This window comes from Harpia harpyja, chromosome 7, assembly GCF_026419915.1.
Source record: "Harpia harpyja isolate bHarHar1 chromosome 7, bHarHar1 primary haplotype, whole genome shotgun sequence".
Taxonomy (NCBI): Eukaryota; Metazoa; Chordata; class Aves; order Accipitriformes; family Accipitridae; genus Harpia; species Harpia harpyja.
In genome coordinates, this window is record NC_068946.1 from 33,576,100 (window position 1) to 33,600,960 (window position 24,861).

General features: G+C 43.0%; 1 protein-coding gene across 3 annotated transcripts in view; it reads right to left on the bottom strand.

Annotated features, from left to right (window-relative positions):
- MAP3K20 (mitogen-activated protein kinase kinase kinase 20) overlaps positions 1 to 24,861 on the bottom strand; it is a 95,560-nt gene that overhangs the window by 9,552 nt on the left and 61,147 nt on the right. For 2 of the 3 annotated variants that reach the window (XM_052791193.1, XM_052791192.1), the window contains exon 12: positions 16,062 to 21,144. In XM_052791193.1, coding sequence (XP_052647153.1) covers positions 20,770 to 21,144 — 375 coding nt within the window. In that variant the 3' untranslated portion in view covers positions 16,062 to 20,769. Of the gene's footprint in view, positions 1 to 9,629; positions 9,723 to 10,729; positions 10,793 to 11,981; positions 12,122 to 12,238; positions 12,270 to 13,212; positions 13,258 to 16,061; positions 21,145 to 24,861 lie in introns of those variants that run through there. The other variant, XM_052791194.1, reaches the window with a different exon arrangement.

Sequence of the window (24,861 nt, forward strand, 5' to 3'; positions counted from 1 at the left end):
AAAGCATTTGGCCCTGTGTGTCCATCTGTCCCCATTGAAAGCTTCCGTGTTTTACAAGCAGAGTGGACGCGTGAGTTGGTTTTTGCATCAGCCCTGTGCAAGTTTGAGCGATGGGAACTGCGGTCCAGTGGTCAGAGCACCGGACTGAGACTCGGAGGTGCCAAGTGGTTTCCAGTTCTGCCATCGGCTTCCTGTGCAACCTGATAAGGCGCCAAAGTCGCCCTGTGCCTCTGTTTCCTGATCATGGACCGTATCTCTTCGCACGTCCTTTTTCTGTCCTGCTTTTTTGGGTTGTGAGCTAACTCAGGGTTACGCCTGTCACTTCCCACGTAGGTACAGCACGATGCCCTGGCCCTGACATCGGCTGAGGACTGTACGTGCTATGTAACTGAACAGCAACAGCGAAGCGAGTTGTCTCTGACTCCTCCTCACCTCTCAAACTGTGCTCCTCTCCCTGCCCACACTGTCCTTGTTGCCAGACTTTTTTGCAGGACTTCCTAAATTCATGCTACCTGGATTCCCTACTGCAGATTGAACCCAAGGTTAGAGACAAGATGCTTGATGACATTTACAAGTTTTACAAAAACACCTGAGCCAAGGAAAGAACAAAACATTGATGTAAAATACTATCCTCCAGTTATAATTCAGTGCCTCTCCTGCCGTGAGACCAGTGTCAAGCACCCGAGAGCCAGAGCCACACCTTGTGCCCAGGCTCCTGTGTCTTCACGACTCAGGATTTTGTGCTGTTCACTCACGTCTCCCTACAGACCAGATATGACAAACATGAGATCGTTTTAATAAACAGCATAAATCAAATGACCATCTCTAAAGAACAGGCTGACAAGCTGTGTAAATCCAGGGTCTGGCAGGCGGTGGGCACCTGCCAGTGCCCGGCCCCTCACCGGATCCACCGTGCACGCAGAAGCCCTCTCCGTGCGGTAACAAATCAGGCTGCCCCACGCAGCTGTGGATGCATGAGCCCTGCACAAACACCGCCTTCCCCGGCTCCGAACTGCAGCTTCAGAGAAAGAAAAACACTCTCCCGTCCTTCAAATCCAGCCCCCAAACCTTCGGTCCTCCTTGGACCTGGAGTCCTCTCCAGCCACACCGCGCAGACACCAAAAGGGCAAATTACCACACTAAGCATACCCTCTCTGGTCACTCAAAAATCCGCGTCTCGTTTTATTTGGAAAGGTTTTCATTGTAAAATCATCAGTGGAAAGGGGAGAGAGAGAAAGAGAGAGAGAGACAGGGGAATAAAGAGAGGAGAGAAAGGGAAAAAGAGGCTGGGAGAAAAAGAGAAAAGATAGAAAAGACAGAGAGAAGGAAGGAAGGAAAAGGAAGGAGAAAAGACAGCAGCTAGGTGACTTTTGAGTCAAGGCACTTGGGAAATATCTAAGATAAGTAGGTGGCTACTTGTCTTACAAACTTGGTAACCATTTTGTTCAACCACACAGTAAATAATGTGAGATTTGTGTGCTGCAGAAAGGGACATATTTCCCTGTTTTCCAATCAAGTTCTAGTTTCTTATTTAGTGATGAATAGGAGAGAGATGGTCAGCCCCTTAAGCAAAAATTTGGCTAGAATAATTAAGTATACGTATTTCAATTCTTTGATGAATTGGAGCCATAAGATTTCTTGGATCAAGACGACTTTTAGTGCCAGACGTATGTGGGAAAATAATTTGGAAATGGCTTGCTCAGAATGTCTGGTTGATAAATATACTTACACAAGTCCTTCAAAGAGATTTCCCTGGACATCTTGTAATTCAAGCATTAAAATACCTCCCAATATTTACCTGCTCGATTTTGATTTACATAAAGAATTTCAGCTTTTTGTTTTAAAAAAAACCCTAGTTTCAGAACTGGGAGGCACAACCAGCAAAACTTTGTGTGAAAAACATTTCCAAATAACACTTGGACAAAGCTAATAAATCAGCAGCCTCTGCAAATGATTGTAGAAAAGCAAAGCAAATCACGCATGTATTTTGAGCCACTTCTCCTCAGCTTCGAAATAGAAAATGAGAATACTTTAAAATTAAGTCTCCAGCTTACTGTGGTGACAACACTCCTTTAACCCCGTATGTGCTAACGTCTGCAACAAAAACCAAAAGGGAAATGAAAAAGATCAGGCACAGGCTTTAAACAACAAACACATCTCTTGCAACAACAGCTTAAAACTCTTGCTGGGGAGACACCTAATTTTTCAAGGAGGCCCAAATCCAGGATTCATTTTAAAATCAGTGGTTGCAATAAACTTTTTTTTTTTTAAGATTGAAGAAAAAATGGAAACAGCATTGTAGCAGGCAACTGGATATTAGAAGAAAAGTAAGATGTAACGCAAGATGAAACAAGTATGAAAAAAATGTTGGTCATGCTGGTACTAAAAGTAGTAGCATGTTGATGATTTAGGTCCCCAGAAGCTCCTTTACATTCTTAGCTATTATCTATCTCAGCTGCTGAAACCTGCTGTTTTAAAGGCATTAGAGTTGAACATCTAGTGACAGCACTTGGGTTATTTATCATTATGTATCACCCTGCTACACTATATTTTATTATTCCGGATTTAAAGGAAGATAACACAATTATGGTTAATTTGCTTCTCTTCTTTATATATATAGTGTCATGACCCACCACGGCTTTGTCCCATGAGATATTTTTAACCAAAAAGAAATCCACAAGAAACTCTCCCTAAAAATTCCATTAATAACCTCTTGTAGCGTGTATAGGTTGCAGGGTCTGGAACTAAGAATGTTTTAATCTCTTCAGCAAAACAATGTCTCATAATGATGTACAGGACTATTGCTGCACTGATGAAGAATCATACATAATTCAGCACCTTTCACTTGGCACCACTGTGATATCCTCATTAGCAGTGGCTCACAGTGGCTGTCAGATGGTGTCCATGCGAATGCAGGCATTATATTGTCTTTGAGATGTGCAGCTGCTTCCATGACACTGCCAGTATATAAAAACATGACGCCAGTTTGTTTTATTTAGTGCTAAACCTTCCAGTTTGTAAAAACAAGGCTGACACAGAGCCTGACATGAGGCAGTGAAAATAATTAGCTCTCATTTTCTCAGCCTCCTATTTCCTTCTCCCCGCTGTGTTCTCTTTCCACTAAACCACCACATGTCAGTCGAAATGGGAGGCAATTAGTGGGCTCATTTCAGTCCCCACAACTGTGCTGAAAAGAAAGTATTTATGATGGCACAATGAACAGCTGAAAGATTAAATAACATTTGCCTTTTGAAAAGAAAATGACTTCTAGCTAAATGGGCAATTTTTGATTATTCTCAAACAAGCTTAGAGTAGTTGGTTTTTAAAATACAAGAAAGGAAAATGAGTCATTTTTAGGTGAAAGAATCAAATAAAACTTGACACAGTAATGCAAATAACTGATGTTTTATTGCAAAATATGTAAATGTGTTATACCCTTAACAATGGCTGGTGTCTCAGGTCAGGGCAGGCTGTTGCCAGCCAGGCTCCAGCGAGAGAAGGTGGCTCCACCGCCGGTTTTGTTTCAGCTGTGCAGGCAGAAAAAAACAGGGGCGGAGGGGAGGCCTTCTGAGAGAGATGGTCTTAAAACGTACAGAAACAAAGCAAGAGAAAGAAATATTTATGTTATCAGTTGCCTGGGTGCCTCCTCTGAAAGCCAGAGCCCTTACTCCTCCGTGAGGCAACAGGCAGCGGCTGGCTGGAGCTTCGCCTGGAGAAGCACAAGGCCTTTTTAACACCTACGCAGACCACCCGGCGGTACCAAAAATATCTGTCCCCTGGCAGCGCCTTTCTTTAACATCCAGTGCTGTGAAGCTCTGTGCCGCCGCGGAGGGGAACAAAATGGTAAATACCGGGCACCACTATGTGCTGGGGGCCGGTGCCCCAAGAAGAGCAGGTTGCAGCAGCTGAGATGGAGAGCTCTGCGATAACAGCGGTCCCGAGCCTTGCCACAGCATTTACCCAAATCTGCCCTTGCCATGTGATCAGAAGCAAACAGGGATTGCTGTGGTTGCAGGCATCATCATCATCCACATGAGCAGCCTGCTTGCGACAGCGGGACTGTAAAGGTGGAAGCATGAAAAACAGGAGTCCCTTCCTTGAGGGCTGCGCAGGTGCCCTCCTGTGCTGCCTGAGCCAGCCCTGTCCTCCAGTGGCATTTCCTGCGTTCCTCGTGGGAACGAGGCGCTGGAGCCGTGCAGACACCATGTCCCCACTGACGGTGGGGCGGCGCAGGGAGACTACAGCTCGCACACGGGGAGCTTGCAGCCCTGCGGGACGTTGGCCGTGGGGACGAGGGTGCGCAGGAGCTCGGGAAAGGCACGGCGGGCCACTGGACATGTCCTGCGCATGTCGGGGACAGAGGCTCCTCTTCCAGGCTTTTGTCTGGAGAGGACGTGCCAAGCCTACAGACCGCTGGGAACCTGTCTGTGCTTCTGCAGATGTATCCGTGAGTGAGGCTGTACACATGAGAAACGACGTGTGGAAGGCAGCAAGTTAATTCAGAGTGGCCAAAGTATAAAAATGAAGCTTGAGATTAAAAAAGTCTAGAAAGTCCAGTGAGCAAATTACCTAGCTGAAAAGTCTATATGCCTCTTTGGGTTTATGGAATCATTTCTGATGGGAATCCCTGGCTCAGCACTGCCTACACAAGGATTTTAAAAGGTGTTGGCTTGAGTTTGACCTCAGTTACACTTGGACGCTACAGCTGGAACAATCCCAGTGGAGGTGATGGAGTTATACCAACTCCACCTCGTGTGAAAACAATATGTGGTCCAGAAAACCTTTTTGAAAGAAAATACAAGGAGCTCAGATCACCTGCACTAAACTTCTTAACACCCTACCACTGATCCACCTCTTTGGCAGACTGCATTAACCAGTTCTTAATCGTGCTGGTTATATTTAAATGTGGCTGTGGTTTTATTTTACAGCTTAGGTGATTTTTTGTTTTTCTTTCACAAAGTATTTACCTCTTTACTGACTACTTATTAGAATAGGAGCAAATCTATGAAAATGGCACACAAACACAGCTACTCTGATTCTTGCACTAACTATTAGCCCTTAGTAGTGAAAGCATTGTGCTTTGAGATGTAATTAAAGCGAGAGGCTTTAGAAGATGAGGTTTTGAGATAAGGTTAAATAACTCCACATTAGAAAGTCAAGGTACTTGAAAGTATCTTGCAAAGGAAGGATCAAATAAAGCCAATTCCTCTGCTGGCTTCACTTACCAAAGCGGGTTAAAATACCTACACAGTGTGGGGAATATGTGTGACTGAAAAACTACAAAACTGGAATTTTACATTTTAGACCTTGGCCCTTGCTTTTTTTTTCCCCACATTTGTATGTGAGGAGTACCTTATATGGCAAATTAAACTGGTGATGATATATGACGTCTGTCTGAACTAGAAATTATTTTTAAGAAAGTAAAGAAAGATTTTATGAGTGTTGATGTAGTGGGAGGGTGGAGAGGAAGAAGCAGCAGAAACAGTCTCAACCTCAACTGCATTCCAGTTACAACAACTATTTCAGTACTGTTTTGTCTGATACTGCCTGCATTTTGCCAGCCCGGGTTTCTCCACATGAAGAGTTGGTCACAATGTCTCTCTAAAGTAGCCTTAATATTATATTCACTTTTGCACTACACATTTAAATAGTAGCATTAAAATATATCCCAGTTTGGATATTCAAGGCTAGAAAATAGTTCACACAGTTAGCAGAAGGTTTTGAAGAGGCTCTGCTCCTTACCTTGTCAAATGGAGGGAGAGGTTAACTGGGGAAAAATAAGGCAAAATGGTGAGCCAACTTCAAGGCTTTGTGTTTGGATATAGGTCAGATTGTGCCAGACGGTAAAAAATGAAAACATTCAAAGGCATGGTGAAATCTGCCCTTTTGAGGACCAAAACTAAAGAATGCATCAACAGGAGACAAAAAGGCTGTGAACCATCCTTCTTAAGGGGTTAGGTGATTCATCAGTGCGGAGCCGACACAGCTTAGACACCTTTCCCTGATTGGGAAATTTTAATGAGCCACCTAGGATGAGAAAGCCATTGAAAATTCCCTCTGCAGTTCTGTGAATCAGCTCAAGCCACAATTGCCAGGGTTTGTTTTTTTACCCTCTTTGGTATCTTGGAGTTAATTGGCGTGTCCCCCCCCCTTTTTTTTAATTTGTGGAAAAAATTCATATAGAATGTCTAAATCTATCACCTTTCAGCTCAGTGGGAATTGTGTACAGAAAGGTCATTAAAAGGAAGTGAATGGAAGTAACCACATAACTCAAACTACAAGAGTTGGAAAAGAAACCTCTAAAAACCAGGTTAGCTTTGCAGCGCTCACTCCTGATGCATTCAGAGAGCACAAAGGTCAACTGAGCTTTCATCACCTCCAAAGATGCAGCTAAAAAGGGAAGGAAACTTTAATGAAATGACTGCATCTGTCAGCTGGTGGAAACCAACATAATCCCACTAGAAGATGCAGTTTAAATTAGATAACAAATCTGAGGCTGGTAAAGTTGCATACTGGGAAGTCAATGTTTCCTTCAGTGTACAGACAAGGCTGAACATTCGAATGCCATCCTGAAATATATTCATCAGGATCCTTGCTAAAAGGCACTGCCATTCCCAAGGCCCTTAAGTTTCTGCCTGCTTACGGAGAAGCTGCACTGGCTGTGCCAACGGGGCTCGGTGCAGTGCCAGGGAGAGGACACCTGTGCCCCGAGGAACCATCTTCACACCTGAGAGGGTGCTGTGCCCTGACCAGTCAAATGCATCTGAATAAACCTGCACCCCTCAAATGGTTTCTGGGTCCTGGACTAGCTCATCCAGCACTTTTACGCCCTGTGGCATTGCGGTATGTCACGCTGCACACTGAGGCTGTGCCCAGACCAGAGCTTTAGTTCGGATCAGGAGCGTGCTTTTGTCCCACGTGTCCGTCCTGTCCCACGCTTTGGCAGAGCCACCTCCAAGTGCATTGACTGGCTTGCTTCCACGTGCAACTACACCAGAAGATGCACTACAATAACTAATGGGAACTCCGCCCAGGAGACCAGCACTGAGCCAGCCTGGGTTAAAACCTCCCAGCATGACCTGTTCCCTTGTACAGAGCCCTTCCTGCTACGCTGCACCAGCTCCCAGCTGAGCCTAATAACCTCCCTTGATGTACACAGGTCTAGCAGTCTACCCATCACCCAGGGAACACACGTTCTCAACTCGTAACCCAGATTTGAGCTTATTGCCTCTTTCTCCTCATGGCTAAAACAGGAGAAATGCTCCTTAGCTAGGCAGCCGGTTATAGGGACTGATTAGGGTAAAGTTCCTTTGCAAAATTTATTTTTAAACTGATGTAGGCCAGCTTTTTAGCTATAAAGATGGTGGAAGGTACAATCCCAAGTGCTTCTGCTGACCCAGTTTTACAGGAACAGGCACCACTCTTTTACAAAAATGGGACAGTAAAAGAAGTTTAAACCCTTCAATCCTGGTTTGCCCAGTTATCTCCATTTTGGAACAATTCTGGATGGCAGCAGTAGTTGGCTTAAAGCAGCCTCTAGGGGAGCTAGAAGACTGTATCCAGGGTTTTTCAAAGCAGCAAGCTAGCCAAATTTTCTATATTGTATGTACCACACCAGTCTTTGTCAGTGTTATGTTTAATGCAAATTACCTTGCTCACATTGACCCTAGCATCCTGCCTGAAAGCTCGGTTGATCTACTCCTTCCAGTCCACTCTCTAAAACCGGCTTAGCTGCCACATCTTTAAAGGCAGGTATGAGTTAATAAGCAGATCTCGGACAGAAGTTTCCAGCCCAGAGAAACTCAGGTGACAAATTGCGCATTCCCCAGAATGTCATCAGGGACACGGGCGCTGTGGTGGGGCGGATGCCAGGGAAGGCATGCCCGGCATGCGCCCACGGCTGTAGAGGGAACGGCTTCCTTAGGAAGGGGCCCAACAGCACACAGAGCAGAGAGGACCAATTAGGAGGTCATGGGGAAGGCAGGACCAAAAAAAGGGTTCTCAGTTGGCACATCAGAAACCTGCAAAGGTTATGTTGGCACTACGCAGGCCCATTGAACTAGCCCTGTCCTCTTGTAACCATTCAGCTTCTGTCCCATAGACTTGGGCACACTGTCTCATTTGCAAATTTTGCCATCAAGGCTAAAATACCTACTTGTCCTCAAACTTAGTAGGCGTTACTGCAACCTGAATTTCTCTCCAGCACTCAGAGGTCTATTCACTCCTTCTCTTGCACTTTCCTGGGGGAGGTTGCCCACCTCCTTACACTACAGCTCACAACCCATATTGAAAATGGAAGGGAGATATGAGCTATTTCATGGACTTTCAGTTCCTTGTAAAGTTGCACATAGGAGAGAAAGATGCACACCTACAAAAAAAGCAGCTGTACAGCATCATAAGCTACACGCATTCAAGAACACTGAGACAGTCTAAGTAATTCACATAGTGATAAAGAAGATTTTCATAGAAAAAAAAAGTGCTTAGGATAAAAGAAACAAACAAAAAAAGGAAATCTCCAGACAAAAAGCAGAAAGCTTTTTCAAATTGATGAAATGATTTCAGTACGAGTCCAAGTTCCTACTAAGTACAAACCTAAATGCTTTCTCTGCAAGCACCACCAAGTACAGAAATCAAGAGACTTCTGCAAACAATATGCCGCGAAAGCAAAGCAGCCAGATAACACAAGATGAAAGTCAGCCACCCACAAGTTTAGGGTGGACACACAATGCAAATTTGTCAAATACAAAAGGAAACAAATCCTGCTGTCACAACCCCTGACTCCAACTCAGAAATGCTTTGCACACCATTTCCACATAGATGATTAATTCTAAAACCCTTGAACTCAGAGTCCATGTCAGGCTGGATAAAGAAAACAAAAAGCATGGGACAAACCTCACTCTCAAGAAAAGACAACATGGTGGAAATGCTTTGCTGGAACATCTGGAGTCATCAATGCTCCTGTTACACAGGGTGTAACGAGAGATCCTTGAACCAGCTCGGCTTGGAGCTGAGGTTTGATTAGGACGTGGCATGCTGGTAATTGCCTTTTACCAGCCGCTGCACAGTAGTTTTGCCATCTGCAACGTGCTGCACCTACCCCTCCCTCCTTCCCCGCTACCGTGAGTGAACATAGTCACCACCAGGGTCAGTCCTGTCCTCCTCAGCCAGCAGCCATGCATATCATGTATTTTCCAAACTCCTCTTGGTTGCATAGAAAGACACCAACTTTCTGCTGAGACAAAAGTAATAGCCTGTCCACTAACATCAGGAGTACGGCACTGCTCAACTGTGAGTGGTTTTTTTGCATAAATGGATTGTTATTTCACACCCATTGGGATGAAAGGAACAAAGCAAAAGCCCAAATTACAAAAATTATGGTTAAAAAATTGTTCATGAGGAAACAAAAGCTTTCAGTCAAAGCTTTCTGTGCCACTCTCTTCTTCCTCGCCTGCTCTGGGGTGCAGCTCCCCATCACCGATGCAGCCCCATTTGCCACCTTGACATTTGGTCAGCACTTTCCAAAACAATGAGGATTCTCACAGAAAATTATCTTTTTGTGTCCAGAAGATACTGGACCCTCTGGGTAGTGACTGTTAACCAAACCAACCGATCCAGCGCTCCCAGCTTACCTTTGGACCATTTCCCGGCTTCAAGTGATAACCAAAAACAAGTTCAAGATTCACTACTTTCTCTATGTTTTCCTCAGCTCCACCTGCAGAATCCTGCCAAAAAAAGGCAAGGCGAGAATTCACATCTACCACAACCCCCTGGGAGACAGGAGCAAGGCCTTTGGTGGCAGAAAGGATTTGCCTTTCAGATGCTACAAGTCTGGCAGGCAGCAGGAAGGAGCCACCACTCTGCCTCCATCACGCCACTCCAAGAGCGGCCAGGGCTTCTGCACGGGTTTTCGGCGTGCCACAGATGGCACCTGGGAGATGCTGCGCAATTTCTGCTCCTGGCCGAGCTGCTCTGGTGCGGCACAGTGCCGCTGCAAGCACCCTGGCAGCCACTGCTGTTGGAATTGCAGGTGGCACGGCAGCAAAGCCCCAACTTTCATTTTCGCCTTCGGGGAACAGGGTTTCGCTGTATGTAAATTCACTTCAAGTGGATTTCACTCTATAGCTGTGCAATAAATTATGACTAAAAAAGCTACTTCAGGCTTTGGAGTCTAGAACTGCTTGATTAGCTCACCGAATTAAATCAGGCAAATATCTGCTCTGGCAACCCCGAGGTTCCCAAACACTCTCTCCCTTTTACATGGCTCTTGTTAATGATATCAGAAAACCAACAGGTTAACACAAGGGTGACCAGACATTATAAATCATCCTTCTCTCCTGTAACATTAACGAGCTGAGGAATGATGGGCTCACTCTGGGCCAGGGCTCTGCTGTTCTTCGGTGGTGAGCAGTCGGTGGCACCAGTTGGGAGGAATGGCTCTTAAGAGTAATTTCTGATTAATGACAGCAAAGGAATTGAAACCAGTAGTCTTTTAATTTAATGCTACCGATTCCACGATAAAATCTTAGAGCCTCCTTGAAAACAACTTTTATTATCTTATTACTTCTTCTGATGTGACCCATTGCTGCTGTTGACCCTCTGCATTTGTCACAAGCCTCTGCAGGAACTGCTGCTTTGCCCTCCCACGAACAGTAGGGAAGTTGAGACGCGAGAACAGTAAAATATTCATACCAACATGAGAAGCTCTTCTTTTATAAACAATGAGACTTGCCTTAATTAACGGTGGAAAATGAAACAGATTTAGGTAGTCATGGGTTAACTTCTCAATAGCAGTCTAGAAAAAAAAAAATCAACAAAATCAGATGAGAGTTATTCAGTATTTCATACTGCAAATACCAGCATGAAAAACAGCGCAACTCTGTATGCACTGTGTTTTCCATTGTGGATACATTAGGGCATGTGAGAAGAGTTTAAAATACAGCCCTGTTGTGGAAACTGTCGAGGTAGATCGGCCCCATTTCGCATTCAGAATCAGATCTGCTTAATCAGAGAAAGAAATGTTTGGGGGGTTGTTTTGGTTGTTTTTATTTATGCTCAATCAACCCAAGAAGCTGAAATCTTTCATTTTGGGCATTATTGACTTTATTAAGTTTCAGTAATTTTCCCTGTAGGAAACGTAAATGAAATATATCAGTAATGGTGTGTGGCATGGAAAAAAATGGCTGATGAGCAAAAGGGGAATAAATCTGTGTGACTTATGAAGCTAAAGTTGCAGGACTAGCAATTAGGATACACGTAGCTCTTTACTAGTAGATTATGGTATAAAATCATTGAGACCTAACAGAATTATACATGCTGCTTTTAGAGAAATCCTTTTCCAAAACTGACTGCCAGGAAACTGAACTCTCTCCTGTGGCTACAATATTAATACTATTTACTGCTGTCATGGTCCAGACCATGATTTTCTTAACTTATTACAAACATTAGATATATAAAACACCATGAAACAAAGCTTTAAGGGCAAAGAAACCTGGCCATCAACCAGCCTTGAAGTTGTCTAATGGAGTTTTGTTAGTCAAAGTATGTTTTAAGCTATAGATGAGATGTGAAAGTTGAGAATTTTGGAGATTTCAGTTCAAATAACTGTTTTCATATCTGCTCCCTCCTCAGCTAAAAAGAAATCTTCAGGGAGAACTCTCTCTGAAGATACCTAAAGCTTTTGGCTGGGAGAATGGCCCTCCTAGGCGAATCTTTAGCAGTACTGACAGTCCAGCCTAAAAGAAAATGAAGAACTGCAGAGGAGTATAAAGACCACAGCACATTTTCATGCCTCATAAAATGCTCAGGTTGCTTTGGGTTCTAGATCCATATGAACTTGCAACTCTAGGGTTTTTTTATACCAAGTATGTTCTCTATTTAGCTTTATAACTTCTTTTGTTGGTAATACTACTGAAAACCCATAGACTCCTTCTTAATATTCACACTATAACCTATTGCAACATTCAACACGTGCTGTTAAATACCTTTAAATGGATGATGTGTCCTCTGGAAACAATTCCCATGTCCTTTAAATCCTCTTCTTCTAGAAGAAGCAATCGTTTCCCAGTGATATGATGGTCCTTAAACAAGCTAGCATATACACTCATTTCACCAGAAGCATCGCCTTAAGATAAAAGAGGTTATTCAGAAATCTATAGGGTGCTTTACTGGAGGGAGAAGATGAGCAAATGTATATATATTAATAAATGTGAATATGAAGGTACATATGAATAGCTTTTACCTTTTCTAGTAAGTTGTTGCATCCAGAAAAACTGCAAAAAAGAGGAATCAGTCTTGAAGTTCACATTATCAAAATTTTCTATTACAGTTATTTGGAGTTTGCAAGTAATCATTCCATTTTAAAACAAAATTTTAAAATATTTCTAACTTTGGATTAAAGGACTCAAGATTCACCAATAGTAAGTGATTACTTTTATTTAGCTTTTTAAAACTGCCTTCTATTTTGCAGCCACCTCCCTCAGTTTGTCATTATGAAGAACAACAGAAATGACTGAAGCAGAAGCTTAGCTACCTGTCACATGCTAAAAGGGCTGAAGTTAAGGAGCCAGGGCTATTATGGCTTTTGCACTCGCTTTCCAGACAGTCCTTCAGTAAACATTAGCTGAACAACCCCAGGATGGACAACACACAAGGAGGGTGCTAGATGGGACATTAAAATCACTATGATACATCACTATGCTAGAGATAAATCATTGATGTTTCCTGTTTAGCCTCTTAACTGAATAAAAAGGTAAAAAAGACTCAATGCCATTATTTTATATTGAAGAGAGATTCCACACCCCTTAAAAATCCCTTAACTTTCTTTCAGTTTATTGCCATCCTGGTGGCACACAGTGGGATAAAACCTTCAAACCCATTCTGTCCTGTCCAGGACAGGTCCTGCTCAGACAGGTCTTGGGGCACTTCCACATTCCTTAAATGATCACTCAGGAATGCCCTCCTGGCTGCTGGCAGCTCCCAGCACAAATTATTTTCTGGACATTGGAGAACACGGCTGTTTTATGAAGGTTGCTTGAGTCCTTAATTTACTTGTGGCCATTTTAAAGCCTTTCTGGGACACAAGTTTCACCAAACAAATAGCAGTAAAATTTCACCTAGATGTTCTGATCTGGCTCTCCCTCCTTCCGTACCCACTGTAATTTATTAGAGAGCTCCAGCAGTGCAACGCTGGCCACATTAACACAAAATACTCACCACATCTTCTTCGGTCCATGCACAAATATCAAAGGAGGGCAGCAACTGTGTGAGAGATACGAATTGAAAAGAAAACTGTCTGACCATTTTTCTCCCCTCCACCCAAATTTTAGTCTGGTGGCTGATTTTATTTGGTTCCTTTTCCCCTGCAAAGGGCAGGACTTTAGGCTGCAACTCTCACAGAATCATAGAATCACTTAGGTTGGAAAAGACCTTTAAGATCATCAAGTCCAACCATCAACCATGTCCACTAAACCATGTCCTGAAGTGCCTTGTCTACCCACTTTTTGAACACCTCCAGGGATGGTGACTCAACCACTTCCCTGGGCAGCCTGTTCCAGTACCTGACAACCCTTTCAGTAAAGAAATTTTTCCTAATATCCAGCCCAAACCTCCCCTGCTGCAACTTGAGGCCATTTCCTCTCGTCCTATCTCCAGCCACCTGACAGAAGAGACCAGCACCCACCTCACTACAACCCCCTTTCAGGTAGCTGCAGAGAGAGATAAGGTCTCCCCTCAGCCTCTTTTTCTCCAGGCTAAACAACCCCAGTTCCCTCAGCCGCTCCTCATAGGACTTGTGCTCAAGGCCCCTCACCAACTTGGTTGCCCTTCTCTGGACACACTCCAGCACCTCAATGTCTCTCCTGTAGCGAGGGGCCCAAAACTGAACACAGTACTCGAGGTGCGGCCTCACCAGTGCCGAGTACAGGGGAACAATCACTTCCCTGCTCCTGCTGGCCACACTATTTCTGATACAGGCCAGGATGCCGTTGGCCTTCTTGGCCACCTGGGCACACTGCTGGCTCATATTCAGCCGGCTGTCGACCAGCACCCCCAGGTCTTTCTCTGCCAGGCAGCTTTCCAGCCACTCTTCCCCAAGCCTGTAGCGCTGCATGGGGTTGCCGTGACCAAAGTGCAGGACCCGGCACTTGGCCTTGTTGAACCTCTCATACTGACATAACTAAACCCTTGGATTCACACTGACCACAAGCTGACTCCAACAGCATGGTGGCAGTGCTAAATCAATCCCATTGCTTTATGTAGATAAAATTATCAGCAGATCTCTGATAGAAACAATTTAGGAAGCAAAAGTAAACTGTCTGATGGTGAGGGACTCTCTAGCTGCCTCTCCTCTTGGCTCTAACACTATGGGAAGGCTTTTGCTTTTGCTATGACTGTGGCACCACCTCATTTCTACAATGAAAATAACGCTGTGATTACCACTCTCCTGAATGATGGGTACTTTCTGCAAAAGGAAGGAAAACTGTCACTAGACAGCAGTGAAAGCAGAATTTGGAGTTGGGTCACTGTGGCTAGTCTTCCTGTACAGACAAGTCTCTTTTGGTTTCTGCCAATGCTTCATAACTGCTCCCCTGAGGCTGAGGGAGTGCAGCACTTCCCAGCCTCCTCCAGTGCTGCAGCTCACATGGGGCACGCTTTGTTGTATGCAAGATGGTGTTAGCTCTTGAAGTACAAGGAAAACACAGAGGATGCCCAGGAGAATGGCTGCGTTAAGTGAAATTCTGGGATGATGTGAAAACTGAAACAGGAGATGTCACTGTAATACTGATTGTTGTTTTACTCATTCAAGTATATGGTATTCCAAGCTTCACCTTCTTGGCATTTTTACCCAGCTAAAGGGTTAACATTAATTGGTATGTATATATTTGGACTGTCAGTGGCTCCCAAAGGCTCAATACCATGATGTATTTGCAAACTTACTCGATGTACATAACATTGACTTATGAGACACTCAGCTCGGTCACCCGCCAGCCCCCAAGGCTTTGGTACCTCTTCCAGAGAGCCCTGCCACCCACAAGCTCTCCAGCCCCCACCCACAGGCCAAGCATGCCCCCCCCTGCAGGCACTCACCCCTGCCTGCCTCCAGCTGAACACTGAGCGCCAGGGCAGAGATGCCCACTAAGTGCTTCCCTGGCCCTCCATGCACAAGACCAGGGTCAAGTGTAATCCACCCAGGACTTTCAGCCATCGCTGCGAAACGCCCTTTGCAGCATCCACGTGAACCTCCCATTGAAGGACTTGTGACTGCCCAACACCCCTTGACTTCTGCCTCCATATATATGACTTTTTGCTGCCCACCCCACTCTGAGGACTCTTCAGATCCTCTTCCTCCTCCTCCACCAATACCTCAGTCAAGCCTTGCTGGGCACAAACCATCCACGAGACCAGCTGAAGCCACCTCTGTGAGGAGGACCTAGCAGACCCTCAAACTCATCCTTTTGCCCACTGCTTCCCCAAAGGGGACAGAACCAAAGGCATCAGGGTGAAGTGGCAGAAGGGAAGATGTGTCTGCCAGAGAAAGAGAGACCTTCCTGACTACTTCTCTCTACTACACCACACTTCCAGCCAATCTTCTTGACCTACCTGCTGTTAGTCAGGCATTCCCTATGCTAACAGCTACCCGCAGCCTGGGCAGGACACTGTGGGACAAAAGTAGTGCTGGGGGCAACACCTGAGCACAAGGGAGGGTAAGTGGCAATTGTAAACATCCTTAGGAAGGCAGTGGGTCCTGCCTTTTGTAGGTTCTTATAGTCAAACCAGCTGGTGCTGCGGGAGGAGCCTGGTACAATAATTTGTACAACTGAGTAATTTACTGCAGGAGTTCAGTATTGCATTTTTAGTTGCACAATGGATTTTTTCAGCTTTTTCCGTGTTTAAATATAACCAGTGGTAGAGTATGTTCTGTATTATTTCAAAATTTTTTTTAAAAAAGATGGGAGAATAAAGGAGAAATGTCACACAGTAATAAAAAAAGTGACTTAAACCAGCAGACAATATGGAACCTCTTGAAACACCAGCATTTTAGACAGGGACACGGATGCATAAAATTTACTGTCAAAATGTTTATTGCAAAATAGAAGTTTGGAACAAAGAGAAGCAAAGGAAAAAGTTCACATCAAAAGAAAGTTTGACACCAATCGAGGAAATTGCATACATTGCATGATTTCTTTTTGTTTGTTTGCTTTGGTTTTACACTGGAAAATCAAATCCACAGTGTGAATAAAACAAGACATCATATGTCAAGTGCAATAAAAAGAATAACTGATGCTGCAAGGTTTTACCACACAGAAGTGTAACATCGCATGTTCCACACAAATGATATATTCAGTTTACAGCACAAGAGTTTTGGCACAGGCGTTGTGCTCAACTTTGTTTTTTCAGAAGGGAAAATGAAATTTTCTAACACTGTGAAAATATTTTCTATTCAAATTTCATTGGTTCACACTTGAAGTGTAAGTAGCATTGACTCCTAGAGTATTCAGTAAAAAACTTCTTCAGTAGTGCAAAAGCAAGAAATGCAGTGGACTATATCTGACTTTAAAAGGCATATGAATATTTAGCACAATATAAAATGTTTAAAGAAGGTTGTTGGTTCTACAGTTTTAAAATTAAATCTTCGCACATCAGATATCTCTGTGCAGATTTTACAGTGTACACTGAGTTGAAGTCTGGGAGAAAAGGGAAAGGTCTCTCCTCCAGATTCCTACTAGTGCATTTTAAGGGCTGTGAAAATTACTAAATGAACTTATTTTTCTACCTGAACGTTCTACCTAGGACTGTAGTTAAAACCTCTGTCAAGTTAGAGGTCTTATTAAAAACCTGTAAAAGCTGCCTGATTACAGAAAAAGGAACTACAGTACTAAAGACACAGAGTAACGCTGCTAAATACTTAACAGCTATATGCACACTATGGATTTACTGCTACTGCTGATAGCAATATAAATCATAATCGCATCAAATATTTAACTCGGAACAACCACTTTAAAACCCAGAAGGAAAGGGAATCAACACCTAACAAAACTGCTGGAACGAAAAACAAACGTCAAGTCAAGAACATGACTGTGTGACAAGGAGCTGCGCCAGACCTCACCTCCTGGAAGCCCTTCCCATCTAGAGGGGACCATCTCCACGTCAGGCAGCACGCAGCCAGCTGGGGATGCAGCACACCTACACACCACACACCATACCTTAGGACACTTGCTACTCCAAGGAATTAGTGGTACTGTGATTGTCACAAAAATTACTAGATCAGAAGTTTTCCTCCATTAATTCCCCCTTCCATTTTTTCCCACTGCTGAAGGAAAAGAAAGGGAGTTGGACATCCTGTCTTGGTCCGAGCTCACCCTATACCTTTAAGCAAGCCCAAAGCCTGTCCTCACCGTTCTTCTCTCGGGCCATGTATACCCACCTAAGTCAATGCTGGCAATACAACAGCCTGGTAAAAACGACAAGTTCAGGCCTGGTTCTTACCTTTCCCCTCCATCAAATACAGCAATATTATTTTACTGCAGATACCTCCAGGGCTTTACGGAAGGTAGAGAAAACTGGGATCCCAAAAGGCTTGGTGGGGCCTAGTGAGCTGAGAGGTATACGAGGCACGGGAAGGCTTTTGGTGGCCTTGCTCACAGCCCAGAGCAGCCAGAGAAACACTTTCTGGGTTTGGTTAGTGCTTTCATAAGCTGACACACTATGTGGCCATGAGCTGTTGTGGAGATCTATGTATCCTGGTGATGACACAGGCAGAAGACAGGCTGGTTGGAACTGCAGAGCAAAACCAGGTGTGGAAGATGAAATACTCTGACCTCCTCCAACCAACATACCTGCCCACCAGAGCCACTTCCAAAACCTTTATTTAGTGAGAGGCATATCAGAGGCAGACACAACACAGCTCGATTCTCACATATGATTTTTGCCTTGTAAACTGGAGACATCTGGTATGAAAGTCATCACGGGAAAGTAAAAATGCAATCAGTACCATTATTTTTTTTTTTAATAAGCATAGCCAATATCCTAAGTATAAGACTATCTTAAGGGAAATGCATCAGAAGAGTTTGTCATATGTTATCACCTTCTCTACAATTCAGAGACCACCTTTGCTACTTCGAACACATGGGTAAGTTCTAAAAGAGTTTAAATTTTCCCTTAATATAGCTTAATTTGCTTTGACAAATAATGTATGGGGAAAGAAAGGGGAAAAAAAAAAATCCATGTTTGTTTTCATCAAAAAATACTGGAACTAAGTAGATAGTGGAAATTCCTATGAGCATGCTACCAAATTCTGATGATATTTTGCCAAAATAAGTTACACACTTGGGTAAGCAGAAAACCTTGAAGATGGATGTAAATCTTGTGATTTTGCAACTATGAAACCCTGTGTCATACTGCTTAAGGACTATTTTTACTTCTGTATAGATAAAGGAGTGGATTTACAAATTCAGTTAAAACCCATGCAAATATAAATGTGCATGAAGTGCCCTGAGATTGTCAGATGCTAAAAAAGTGCAAAACATCAACGCTAGGGACAGATTTTTTGTTTTGTTTTTCTGAATACTAAATGTACTGAACCAAATTTCATTTTCAGTTAAAGCTGTACAACCCTACATTGCTTATGTGGTACAGTAATTTATGCACAATGACACACATCTTAAGATCTAAAGTGCACAGATTAGATTACACAAATCCATCAAATTTTCCTGGGTGCAAAGTGGCAGTTACAAAAATAGTATCATTGCTGTGGGTGTTAGCAGAGATAGACTTACAAAAATAGTACAAATCTGCACTGGAAACAGCCTATTTGCTCTCATTTCCAGTTAATTATTTGCCCTTCAATGTCCCTTTTTCTCCCTAAAATCAGGTTGCTCCGATGGACCTAAGAAGCCGTCCCTACCTGTGCCAAAGGAGCAAGCTTCTCCTTGGGATACTCTGTAAGCTTATTACATCATTTAAATTACAATTCTGTCACGAGAAAAGCTTTCTGATACAAGAGGGTTAACTTTGAGCCAATAGATTTGCAACCGTTAGGAACAAGGTGGAATGTGGAATTACATCCTACAGAAATTAAGGGTCTAATCCTGTGCAAAATGAGTGGAGTAGGCTAGCTTGAAGCGCAGCACTCGCTGCCTTGCAGGTTACCAGACCAGTGCTATGCTTAAGGATAAAACAATTCTCTCTCACAACCCAAAGAGGTGCCCACTCGTCACTCCAGAAAAACTCCTTCAAAGAACTTTCTCTTTTGTTGAGTGAACATGTAATGATTTCAGGCCTGCTGTTATCTAATGTATCCATTTTTCTCTAAGCTATCTACAAAAACACTCACCATAATATGTAGGTTAGAGCTGTGTAACAGGCAAGCCTATAATTAAAGAAGCCACTCAAAAACAGAAGTTTTCATAAAAGAAACCCCTCCAGTAATTGAGAATGGAATTTTGATGGCTTATTCCCACTACAGCTGAACTAGACAGTAACATTTTTCTTTTGAAATGCTGCCCTTCTTCCTTGGGCAAATATTTTACAACATCTTTCTTTCTAACCTGCATTTGTGTTCGCACTGGTTTCCCTCCCTCCTTCTGCATCACCACTAAAGGGGTCATCAGGAGAAACGTACTCGCTGCTCTCAACATAAGTGCCTGGCAGGCAATTATTGCAGCAGATTGTTACACACTGAGTTTTATGGTACGTGGTAACAGCAGTGGCAATACTTTAAAGGTGATTTAGCTGCAAAAAACAGGTATGCAGAGACTAGTAAATATTCCTGTTACCACCATCACAGAGAATTTCACATAAGCCACAGCAGTAGGGCCCAAGCTGAAATGTCATTGTGGCTTCTCTTTGTCCTTTCATAAGGGTAGCACACAAGGCTTAGGAGATGCAACAGAATCAATTTACTAACACCAATTTTTACTCTCAGGTACAAGAGTAAGCCCATCAAAGTTAATGAGGCTTCCTGGATTTACATCAACATAACTGAAAATTAGCTTCTAGATCACAATATCTGATAATAGATGCAGAGGTCTGATTGCAGTTTGCTTTGCTAGAGTGAATTATATACACATGCGCACACATGTGAGGGGAAAAGAACATTTATACAAATCATCTACTAATAGGGATTACCTGGATTCTGCTGCTATTCAGTTTTTAAACTGTGTATTTAACTAACCCGTCTTCCCCTCAACCAAGCTTCTCTCTTCCTAGAAACGTATTTGTGACTTCCCACAATGCCACCTTGAAAAAGGCTTTAAATTTGAAACACAGCAAACCCCTTCACCGCAACAGTAACAAAGAATGGATTGTAGAGAATAGCAAATCTGGAAGTACAAGTATATTCATATGATTGACAATTAAAGGGGTAAGGGAAATGACAAAAAACACAAAAGAAAAATTTGAAGTACATTAATGGCATTAAAGGCATTGAAGTTTTCCCCCAATGTTTTCAGATCTTAAGTTTATCAAGCCATAGTTTCTGTAATCAGGCATCAAGAATTATAGATATAATCACGGTTCTTAAAATAATAATAATAATCTCAATTAGTTAGAAAAGTTTAGTTCCAAATTTCATCAAAGCAGAAATAAGTCAGCACAATCTAAACAAAAACATGTCTTTCTACACACAAACATGCTCAGCCTGAAAAATGTCTTGCTTTTTTTTTTTTTTTCTTTTACAGGATTTAAACAGACCAAACTGACAGGATTCTTGTTCTAAAACTTTATTGTTTTGCTTTGCTAAAACCAATTTCAGGGTTAATTCTATAACTGATTTCATTCGCTGCTATCGCTGCTATCATCAAAATAATCATCATCATCATCATCATCGTCATCTGACCAGTCGAATTCACTGAAACCCAAAGCCACGTTGATTTTCTTTCCTTTTCTCATAGAGGTGGTTTTAGAAGAATTCTTTTTGGCTTGCATGTTTATCTGCATTCCAGAATGCAGGACAGATCCTGCTTGGTTCAGAGAGAAGATATCCCCAAAGCCCGTCATCATCAAGGCCTTCAGACTTTGGTTCATGCCAGCTACCTCCCCGTTACTTGTTGCTGTGATCTGACATGACACCTCTGCACTGTTTGACTCCTCTGTTTTAGATTCAAAGTAAGACTCCTCAGACATTCTTCCAGCAAGAGGTAAGAAAAACTATTTAAAGGAGGAAAGGACAGAGCAAAAGTGAAAGTTAGAACCAATTTAAAAATCAAGGAAAAAGACACCACCAGATTAGTTGGCAATCAATAGAAAGCACAACGATTAGTGAATCTAAACACGGAGATCAAGTAAGAATTCATTAAACCAGACAGCTTCATTCTGCGGTCATTGTTCTTAAACAGAAGTGCAAAATCACTGAGTTGCATGGCAAGAACCACAGGTAGCAGAGCTTTCATGACAAAAGGTTCAAACTCTTCAATCCTTCATTTTGGACAGCATAAACCAGAACGTGACATTTCCCAGCCAGGGGACTGGCTCCCAAGGCAACACAGGTACAACAGAAGTCTGAGTGAGTTGCTTAATTGAACCTTTCAGGATTGAAGAATAAATCACGTTAAGATCAGAGAACCCAAACAAGCTCCCAAAGTTTGGTGCAGAAGTAGCGGCCCTCTAAATACCAGAAATAACAGCAGCAGTATTATTTGTGCAAAGACTGGTTTTGAGCGTATACTCAAAAGGAGAGGAAGGGGTCACCCTGCAACGGCCACAATCAGAAACAAGCCTCTCACCAATGCAAAGGACACGGGGATCGGCCTCCAGCCTGTACCAGCACCTTGCTTCTGGCAGCTGTCCCAGGGAGAGGCAGGCAGGGGAAGAGGGGCTGTTTGGTCAGCTGGTCAGCTTCTTCAGCTTGGCTGCCTTTTTTTTTTTTTTTTTTTTTTTAGTGATTATCAATAGATATCTGCCATTTGGTTGTACATCATATTAAATCTCCACTGATTTGATCTTCACCTACAAATAATGGCATCTTCCTGACCCAGTCTGTTTGTAATAACAAATGAAACGTGCCCTCTCAAGCTAAATAATGATTAATGCCTCTTCAGAGTGGCCGGACTAGGAACCTCTGTGACACGCTTGCCTGTTCTCCACAGGGAGTAAAAACTCAGGAGTTTCATATCAAATTAAACTACCTACTAAAGCAACAGCAAAGGAGCTGTGTGTGAACACCTGAACTGGCCTTTCTTTCCAAAGCTGTTTGCAAAACTACCTGCCCAAAATTCACAGTTTTCCACATCTTTTTTAACCTAATCAGCAAACTGACTGAAGAGTCAATGGCAGTTGGTCGCAACAGGTTACAGGGGTGATTATGGTGATGCCCTGGTCTGTAACACAGGAGGCTTCACGGCCAGGCTGCTCAAAGAGTGCCCACTTCTTGGCAAAACCATTTATATTGACAAGTTGTCTATCATTAAAAAGGACAATATCTGTCTTTTGTTCCTCTCGAGTTTTCCCTACTCACATACGCTTTCTATTTGTGTTGTGGTTAACAAAAGTTAGTGATCATGGCTTAAGAAATGAGAATAAAATTAAGAAGTTGGGAGATGGGGTGCCCTAAATACTCTTCATGCGTCTAATGGCTAAGTGACAAAAGAACCTGCAGCTAGGCTGTACAGGAAAAAACCAATTACACCATCAACAGAGCGCTACTTGATCAAGGACACCAAAAGCTCCTACTGATAAAGAGAAGGAATGTTTTAAAAACAACATCTAGCCACAGAAACGAGACACCCAGCACACATTATTCAGTGCCAGGTAGTTCTTCCATGAGCTATTGGAGTTTTAGTCACTTTAGATCCATGGAAAAGCATCCCCTGACATATGGGAAGAATTCCCTATAAAAATCAACAAAGCTGCAAAACAGCTTTCCTCTAAAACACGTTTCAGTGTTTGTGCAGTGCCTGGCAGTGGGTAAGCTGCGAATGGGCCATAACTGTGGCTCATTTTGCAAGTTATGATCACCTTATTTCCTCCATATTTTGCCATCTTGTTACCTGGGGAACTTAGGAGCTCTTTGCGACAGGCCCTGCCTTTGGTGTCGCACTGCATATGGTAACTATCATGAAGACACTTTTATAGATGGCTGGGATCCCCAGTCTCTGTACAAGCCACTGTTGTTCTTAAATGACCACCTGCAGGTGCACGGCACCACAGGTGAATATCTGGATTTCATGTCTTGCTCACTGTCTTCCTCTAAATATGAGCTTCAGCTTAGCTACATACACTCCCTTCTTAAAGTCAGGTCCTCTTTCAGAAGAAGTCTCCCATTTCACTACAGCTATGGATATATTTTACTCCTCCAAAAGGCTCCAGATTCCCTTGTGCAAGAGGCTCTGGGAGATCTGCACAATGGGAATTGGCAGAGATTACTCAAAGGTGTCTGTTGTATAAGACACAGCAGAAACAGGGTCAAAACAAGAGCAGGGAGAAACACTACTTTCGCAGAAGTGTTTTTAAAAGATTGGCCTCATCCTTCTCTCATAGAATCATTTATGTTGGAAAAGACCTTCAAGATCATCGAGTCCAACCATCATCCATGCCCACTAAACCACGTTCTGGAGTACCCCGTCTACTCGCTTTTTGAATACCTCCAGGGATGGTGACTCAACCACTTCCCTGGGCAGCCTGGGAATCACATGCTAATGTGTATAAAGCTATACTTTATTCTTTTGACTAGGAACAGCCTGCCACTCATAGCTACCTACCATGCAGGATGAAGTGTCTACCAACCCTAAAACACTGGAGAATCAACTGGCAGAGACAGCTTCCCTGTACTCCTCTCACTTGCTTTGAGTTTCTCCTCCTGCACACCACTTCAATAGTATGTGCTGGCCTCTGGTCTTTGCTGCAGAGCAAAACAAAGAAGTGACTGCAGAGCGTAAAGCAGGGATGACAGTACCAGCTAAGACACAACAAGGCCTAGTGTTGGTTAAGAACCAGGTATAAGCCTAGTGGGCACCCTAAGCTGTGTTATTAGCTCTGGTTGCTGTATCTTTACTATTGTTTTTACAGCCAAGGTAGCTTAAAATTGAGCAGTGCACCTCCTTGTTGCAATCCTCCAGGTTGATACTGCTGAGCAGACATACCCTGAACCAAGAGAGGGAGGGAGACACTTGGCTCCAAGGATTACAGCTTGCAAACAGAATGCCCAGGGATATTTTGCAAATTATTTACAGCTATGAATCTAAAATATAGCTGTATTTGTAACCAGTGCCTTGCAGAACTTCATTTGCTATGAAAAAACCAATCCTGCTTGAACAAGCCGATTTTTTCCAGTATGTCAATTTTTTTTTCCAACAAAAGGGCTTTTTTTAAAGCCATTCCATGTAACAGCTCACTAAAGATCTACAGAAAAAACAAACCTATATTTCTCTATTAGAAGAAATTGCATTTAAATGCAATAGGAGAGTTGGGTTAATGTTATGCAGAAAGATAGTTCATGCTTAGCACAATAGGCCTTAGCACAATGCTTTATTCTTTCAGCAATGCCAGCTCTAAGTGAAAGTAGAAGTCATAAGCAAGTACAGCATAAAAAACCCTAGGGCCTTGCTCGTGAAAAGATTTGCTCATTAAGGCTGTGTCTCATGCTGTGCTCAGGATAGATGATGGCCCACAGCTCAGTTACTGGAATTTTGCAAGCATTAAAGCAGGCATAGATATCTACTGAGAACATACAGTATCTGTACATAGGAAAACATTCATTCTTCATTATTTCATTACTGCATGTTCACAGCTGGAACATGAATGCAACTTCATTCAATCAACAGCAATAAGCTATGCCTTAAAAACAAGTTGTATATAAATGGGTCTGGCTGGAATCAAGGTTATAAGTAGGATAAAATTGTGCATAAGAAAAATCATATACTACTGCAA